This window comes from Eschscholzia californica, unplaced genomic scaffold (genome assembly GCF_041429995.1).
Source record: "Eschscholzia californica isolate CP2 unplaced genomic scaffold, dmEscCali1.0.p SCAF_2, whole genome shotgun sequence".
Taxonomy (NCBI): Eukaryota; Viridiplantae; Streptophyta; class Magnoliopsida; order Ranunculales; family Papaveraceae; genus Eschscholzia; species Eschscholzia californica.
Genome location: NW_028238309.1, coordinates 45,076,334 through 45,084,519, shown reverse-complemented (window position 1 = coordinate 45,084,519; position 8,186 = coordinate 45,076,334). Strand labels below are relative to the sequence as shown.

General features: G+C 36.1%; 1 protein-coding gene across 1 annotated transcript; it reads right to left on the bottom strand.

Moving 5' to 3' along the window:
• Positions 1 to 448: 448 nt before the first annotated feature.
• On the bottom strand, positions 449 to 4,113 carry LOC147558267 (protein CNGC15b-like). Its single transcript, XM_086664625.1, has 8 exons — positions 3,902 to 4,113; positions 3,703 to 3,778; positions 2,808 to 3,348; positions 2,470 to 2,682; positions 2,088 to 2,380; positions 1,875 to 1,986; positions 1,454 to 1,690; positions 449 to 1,364 (listed from the first exon to the last, which is right to left on the bottom strand). The coding sequence occupies exons 2-8, from the start codon at positions 3,729 to 3,731 to the stop codon at positions 663 to 665; spliced, it is 2,127 nt and encodes a 708-aa protein (XP_086520751.1). The 5' UTR covers positions 3,732 to 3,778; positions 3,902 to 4,113; the 3' UTR covers positions 449 to 662.
• Positions 4,114 to 8,186: the final 4,073 nt, after the last annotated feature.

Below are 8,186 nucleotides of genomic sequence, written 5' to 3'. Positions count from 1 at the left end.
CTTTTATTTATGTAAATAGTCAAACTAGGTAATTAATCTAACACACTAAAAGAAAATGTATATTTTATGCCAAAAAATAATTTTATTGTGAAAGAGGAGATGATTAGGAAAAAATCGTGTTACTCATTAGACTAGGTTTACCAAGAAATTAAATTACAAAATAATCGATATATTTCACTTCACGGCTAAAGAATCATATTATAGTGCGATGGGTTTTACACTATTTTTCCGTAGAGTTGAAATAAACAGCGGGTTTGCTACCTAGAAAAGAAATACAAAAAATCATTTAAGAATAAATCTTTTTGTTTAGGGATAGTGTTAAGGGGAGGTCTTGGGAGCATGTGGGGGCATGCGCCCCCACATGCCCCTTACTAGCCCCGCCCCTGCGCATAAACCTGGCAGACCAGCTCAGTGTGTTGAGTCTGTTGACACATCCCACACATAAACCTGGAATCAAACCTCAACAAATGGAGATTCATCAAATCATATAATGATGGTTCTCATGTGTCACGATCAGTAACGAAAACTTCGTAACGATCACGAGTAAAAGTTAAGTCGTTTCATATCTCCATTACATATCACATACGTAAATATAACCGACATACCCCTAACAATATGTACATGAAGTTATTGCACTAATCCAAGTAAACAAGTCTGTTCCTTCACTCTGGAGCAAAATTGGGCTCTAGAGGTTTTTCCATTGAGCCACCCTGTGAAAAATCTAGCCCACCTACCAACTTCTCTATTTTAGCCCTTCTTGAGTTTGATATAAACCTTGCTGCATACACGCTCAAGCTTGATCCTGGTGGGGGCACAACAGTCATATCAATTAGTGGCAACAAAGTTGGGTCGATCATTATTGGATTCTCCTTAGCTACTAGCGCAGCCGCTTCTTTCCGTTTTTTAAATCTTCGCCAAGATGCTTGAATAAAACATGCTGCCCAAGTTTTCCATTGGTTCGAGTAGAATCGAAGTTTATGCCTAAGTTCCTTACTATGAAGTCTACGAAATTGAGAAGCTACGAATTTCAAGTCCTCCGCACTGAGTGCAAATGCTTCTACTTCGGATATAGACTTGACTGTACGATTGGACGATGGAAGGATGGAACTTAGATGTGAGTCGAGCACCCATGTTAGCAGTTCCTCTCCACAAAAATCACCGGGCCCAATTCTGCAGGAATTGTAGAACCCGGCCTGTCCACCATTGGTTGTGAAAGAGTCAAGGTTGCCTCGTATGATAAATAACATCTCATTGACAAGATCACCTTCGCGGACAAGATAAGTACTTTGAGTGCATAACACGGGCTTTAGCCTCTCGCAAATCGCATCTAATGTCCGCATATCCATCTCATCAAAGAGAGGTACCTGTTTTTTGTTGCCCAAAAAACAAACAATGAGTTAAGTGATTTTGGTGATATTATATTAGCAGACAAGAAGAGACAGAATAGTATTACTCGTCGAACTAAATCAAGACATAAGTGTCGTTTGATGTCTCGACGGAGGTCCACTGGGAAGCCCTTAAGGAGGGCTTCTTCATTGACACCGCGGGTTGCCATCCAATTAAACTGGTCATATCTTCGAATATTCTGCCTCAATTCCAGTGGTAACTGTTTATGGCTCATCCATTGTTCGGTGTCTCTTTGCTTGATTCTCCACTCTTCTAGTCGAATTGTTGTAGACAGTAAGTACCTCTATAAGATAAGTACACAAACCTATATCAATTGTTAAAACTAGATTGAGATATAAGATTTGGGGCACAAATTATGGAACAGTTGAGGTTCATAGACCCTTATCTCACTGTCGTGGAAATTAGATATATCAAGTGTATATGGGTTTACTTTTATGTGTGTGTGTGTGTGCGCGTGTGTGACTTACTTGCATATTTCCAACTTGCAGAGCTAAAAGGATCAAGCCAAGGACTGAAATGATGATGGTGAAACAATTTTCACCAATATAAATGCTTGTTACAAGATTCTGTCCTAAAGCCCTGCACAAATTGATCTAGATTATGTTTGCATACTATGTTTCGGGAGTCTATTACACAATTAGTTAAACGTAAAGGATAAACGGAATAAAATAAATACTTACCCGAGGTTTTGCTGTCCCCACCAAAGACAATAGACATACTTGTAAAAGAACGACAAGGATGGTATATTCAGAGATATTACAGGACCATATATACCATACTGAGTGAAGTCATTATTAGGAGTGCATATCTCAGTAATGTTGCTCGATTCAAACCAAGCAATCCTATCTAAATTACCAATATTACGACAATCAAAATACGCATTCTGGCAAGAAGCACTGTCGAGATGGCAGACCTCTCTCCAACAAAATTCATGGCGTTCGATCGATAAGAGGTACCAACATGCTCCTATTACCTTTTAGCATGAGAAATGGATACATGTTGAGAATCCATCTTTAGTTTACAATATTGATTTTATATTTATTACATGTTATTGAAACTTACATTGCTTGCCAACATATAAATCATCATGTTATAAGCAGCTCCACCCCATCCCGTTTGTGTCACAACCCCGCTTGTCATTTCTATTTGTTTTGAGAGTGGAAAAATAAGAAAAAGCCTCGGAACATATTGGACAACGATGGTGAACCGAATAATGTTTATGGTATGAGCCACTCTTAAGCCCGTTGGAGTATGACCTGCGGCCCAAATCATCACCTACAAAATGTGAAGTTTGTTTCTTAAAGATGGAAGCATTAAAGATAAAATTCTCAAATCTAGCTCGAAAATTCTAGTTCTTAATAAGTAAGAATTCACATATAGGTGTATATTTATATATATACCTGTGGAAGTGGTAAGGAGGCTATGACATCGACCCCGAACCCTTTGCCTAAGTACCTTAAAGCAATTTTTGAAGGGTCTATAACAAGTTCTCCTTTCCCAAGAACACGAGATGACGGAGCTATATAAGCTGTTCGGAGTCGCACAAGAATCTGAACTATGTAAAAAATATCAAGCAAAGACCTTAAAACCATGAGGACTACTTCAAGGCCTTTCCCAATATTAAGGCACATCTCCTTGTGAACTTCCAGCAAATAAAAGAACAAAGGGTCCACAAAGAGTGAAACTAAACATGCAACGAAGAAAATTTTATTCCATTTATGGATAACAAGTCCTCGAGGATCGAATATCTTATTCTTAACTCTCCCATAGTCCTTGAAGAAGACTTTGGGTAGTACTTTAGTTATCAGGGGCTTGCCTGCTATCTTCTCATGTTTATCCTGCTCAACCTTCTTTAGGCTTGATTGGGGTACCTGTGTGGGCTCAACCTCATCATATCCCTCGCTTGATTCGAAGTTTGAATCTTCAAGATCATCATGAACTCTAGAAATCAAGAGTAAATTAATTTAGAATCTCAAACCGATATTATTATCAAGAATATATAGATGCATCAATACTGTATAAAAATCCGAAAAGAACAAAATCAAGTACATACATTTAACATATGTAAGTATTTTCAGAATATGTCAACTACCTGCAACAAAATTCAATTATCTACAATATATGACAACCTAACATCACACACGATTTTGGTTCAATCGGTGCCTCGCAGCTGTTTGCTTTCCGCTTTTTTATACGCACTATAACTACAAAGCTTTATTTGAAGGAGTCCCATATGTGTTAAAGTTAGAATTTGAGTTGAAAACTAATGATATGTGAAGGTGTAAAATGATTTACCTCATGGATTTTGATATGCGGTACGCCATTTAAATTGGAAATTATGATTTGTATCACAACTAATGGCACTGCTCTCCTGTAAATTAAGACTTGGATTCAAATACTTGCCCACAAGAATTCGAACTAGGATTTAAAATTCCTTATTTTTTGCTCTAAAGAAAACTTTGCTTATCACTTGGAAGATTAAAGAAGAAAAAACTTAATCTTATGAAATATTGTATTGAACTTAGTTCAAGTAGGGAAAACAAAGACCCATAAATTTTTCACCACAAAGAGTATTAACTCAATTGGAATTATGAGTTGGTTGGTTTCTGTTATTTTCTTTTTATTCAAGTCTCAAGATCAAAGGCCTTTTAAAGACAAAAGTATGGATAGTTGATTGAGACATTTAGGTCTTGTTTGTTTTTAACTAATCTGGATTCTGAAGTTTTAAAACATTCTTGTAGTTTTAGTTTTTTATTTGATTTCATTATAATGGAGATAAATCTTAAAACATATTTATTTTATTTTATTTTATGCACGTGTTTTATTAAAAACAGAAAGTCTAAAATGTATCTTGGTTTATTTTGAGAGATAATTGCTTACAAAAACTCAAAAGTAAATACTAAGTAACATACTCAAATAAAACGCAGATTCAGATTCTTACAGAAAAACAAACAAGACATTAGTGTTAATAGAGAAACTTAAATGTCATTTTTATCTAGCCATCTGAATGTCTTGAAACATCTAATTGTGACAGTTTGTTTTGAAAATCTTTTGTTCTCATTTTAGTATGGATTGCTGTCGAGACGGTGTGGTATTGTTTTCACCTGCTTTAACTCAGAAATTAATATTTATAATTCTTAATCTAATTTAAATGGTTAGGAGGCTATAGATAACATTTTATATAGTAGTCGCCAAAGGAATCGAAAATTCGAACCCTCATTCAAACCAGTTGCACAGAATAATACTTATTTAATGTAACACTTGCTTGCTAAAAACAAGAATATATGTTGCTTATAAGAATTCTTCTTTAAATTGTTGATAGAATTAAAACCAAATAAGTTGTCTTTTAGGTGTTTTCTTAATGCTAATTACGCAGCAGCAGAGTTTTTAAATTCTAACCAAATATTTGGTGACAGAATGAGTTTGTTCTTCATCTGTTGTTCTTTTCTATAGCTTTTTGGAGAATTGGTGGAGATTATATATTCTTGATGGGTGCCATAGTGAAAATGATTTTGTCACTTATATCGATAGTTTATGTTGCAGACCATCCTCAGCCGCACGGGCTTCCCGTCCATGAAAAAGTCGGGCTTCACGACCAAGTCACCTAGGTTTAGGAATTAGGTATTTTAATTCTTTAAGAGTTTCCAAATTTTGGTGTTTTATTTATTTAAGAGTTTTCAAGTTTGGGTATTTTATTTATTTCTAAATTAGGATTAGTAGCAATCGAGAAAACTAGAGTTTAGTAATTATTCCTTCCTAGTTTGTGTTTATCTAGAAATGTCTAAAAGTCTATAACAAAAGTCCAGTCTGGAGTCGGGATACAGACGAGGGTTCCGGCGAATGAGCCTCCCCTTCGTTGGAATATGTAGGAGAGTAGAAAGAGATGGAGAGAGAAGGGAGAGAGAAAGAAGAGAAACGAGAGATGGACGAGGAGAGAGAAATAGATGAAGAGATGACGGTCGAACTTAGTTTTGGAGGTGTAGCCGAAGTTAATGGTTGCCGAAGTTGAAGGGGGTGGGAAGGGATAGATGGAGGAAGAACAAAATGAAAAAACATTAAAAGTGGGTATTGTTTGGCGTAAGAAGAAAATGAAAAAGAAACACCGACCAAAATTACTTTTTTTTTGCAAGGACAATGACATTAAGAAACTGGAGTACGATTACAATTAAATTGGGAACCGAATTGAAAATTCTCATACAATTATCTCTTCTCGCCCATTTTGCAAGAATATCAGTAGGAGAGTTGCCACGTCTGGGAATATGTGAGAATATGATTTTGCTGAATTGTGGAATTGTTTTCCTTATTGATTGCCACAGGATGGATTTCTTAGCATCAATAGTATAGTTGATAAGTGGAGCGTTATCACTCTCAATTATAATGTATTTGAACTTGCATTTCACTGCCCATTGGAAGTTAAACAAGATTGCTTTTGCTTCACTTTCTTCCACATTTCTGGCTCTAAGTGTAGATGTTTTAGCTGCCATGAAATGAGCATTATGATCATGAATGATACAACCAATTCCTCCTATTTCGTTAATCTGATTGAAAGAAACATCAGTATTAACTTTAATATAAGGGTTGGTTGGTGGGAGCCAAGCTCTCTTTTTAGGAATTTCTTCGACCCACTACTATAATCGCCGAGTATTGGGAAGGCATGGATTTGTTTAATTACTTGTTTGGAATCTATTTTTTTATTTTGAAAGCATCGCTCACATCTAGCTTTCCAAATGTGCCGTGAAATAGTAGCTTGTAGTTGAATTTGGATAGAGTAACCTACAAACATTTTAATTTTCCAAGACGAAATCCAACAGACTGGAGATAAGATGTTAGTGGATCGAATATTGAATAAAACCAAACGTTTCTAGCTAGGTAGCCGTATAATAAGGCATGTGCCACAGTTTCTATATGATTACATGAGTGACGGTCTAATGAGTTATCAATATATTTACCAATACGTAGTTTCACAGGTAAACTAGATGAACAACATTTTCATAAAAATAAAATTATTCTAGGAATGATTTTGATGTTCCATACAAAATTCCACGTCACCTCTACCGGAAGAACCGACAATTGGTTCACTACAAGTTGTTGATACATGGAACCCACAATAAATTTGTCAGATGAGGTTAGTTGTCATTACAAATTATCATAACCCTGATGCTGAATGTCTATAACTTTTATACAGTTACATATCTCGCGTCAAATAATCTTAAAATAATATAATCATTCCACTGGTTATTAATGATAAGTTGGTGCACACAAGTGAGTTTCAAATTGTTCTGGTTGCGTAAAGGTGGAGGATGGTTTAGGATCCAAAAGTCAATCCAAATGTTAATATTAATACCTGAGCTAATTTCCTATATAACGAAGTTCTGAATTTTATCTAGCTGCGGGCGGATGAACTTCTATAGCCAAGAAGGGTTGGCTGGTTTTGGAGGTCCGGGGGAAGTGGAGGTCCGAAATATTTGGCTTGAAGGAGTTGAGTCCAGATTGCGTTGGCTCAGTTTTAGGCCTCCAGACCATCTTACAAAGGAGGGTTTGGTTATCATAATATGGGTTACGAATGCCCAAACCACCAAGTTTTTTGAAAGACAAATTTAGACCAGGCTCTCGTAAATATGCCTTTAGATTTTCCCCACCAAATAGACCTTTGAGAGGACTCAATGCATTTCCAAATGCTCTTGGAAATCGCGAGCATTGCATCTGGTATCGAGGAACGACTGCAGCAATTGTTGAGACAGCAATTGTGCGACTAGCTTGAGAAAGGAAATTATTTTGCCAACGGGGCAACTTGGGTTATATCCTATCACAGATGGAATTAAAAATAGAGGTCTTCTTAGCACGAATGAAAAGATGGGCACCAAGGTATTTATCAGAGAGAGAAGCATTCTTAACTTTAAGATTTCTAATGATAACATGTTTGAATTTGAGGTGAGTGTTTTTGGTAAACAAGATATTTAATTTGGAGTAGTTAATCATATTTGGCCAGAGGCCTTGCAAAAGAGGTCAAGGATATGTAACAGGTTGTTAATATTGTCCATAGAATTCTATCAAAGATAATACAGTCATCAACGAACAAGAAATGCTTGATGACTAGGTTATGGTTGGGAGTGGGAAAACCTTCGACAAAACAATCATTAACCAAAATTTCGATAAGGTGGCTAAGCCCTTCCATTGCCAGAGAAAAAAAATACCAGCGAGCTCCGCAACAAGAGCGAAGCGAGCCGCACTAGTAGCGCGCATCCGTTTTTAAGCTGGCTTCAAAAAAGCCGTAGCGCGCTAGCTGCAATCTTTCTAACGCGCAACGACTTTCTAAAGCTTTAGATATGTCTAGTTTAAGACAAAATAGCTTTTGCTGCCTTTCATTTTACTATAAAAGTGAACAAGCTCTTGACCAATGATGTTATTGTCAGAGATTTGATGACCAGACACATATTGATGTGGGCAATTGATCCTCTGGAGAAATTTCAAATATTTAGTTTCTTCTTGAAACATCTTAAAATTGAGAGTTTTTTTAGCTTTCCCCCTTAACACTAAGTGGTAATTGAGTTTACCCTTAATAATTGGTAATTGAGTTTACCCCTCAATAATTGGTAGTTGAGTTTACTTCTACTAGGCTAATGTTTGGCGTGATGGAATTAGAATCATAAATTAAATAATCCACAGATAAATTTAGTCTCCATAAATCATGTTCTTGACTAACTCGACACGAAAGTAGGATATTACAATTACTAAAATCACATTACCATAATTTTTCTTCATAGTCATGTTTTCTCGAA

Coding starts and splice junctions, on each gene's coding strand:
- LOC147558267 (XM_086664625.1), bottom strand. CDS start 3,731: ATGGCGTACCGCATATCAAAATCCATGAG. Junction 2,683..2,807: donor CCTCCTTACCACTTCCACAG/GTATATATATAA, acceptor CACATTTTGTAG/GTGATGATTTGGGCCGCAGG. Junction 1,365..1,453: donor GTCTTGATTTAGTTCGACGA/GTAATACTATTC, acceptor AACAAAAAACAG/GTACCTCTCTTTGATGAGAT.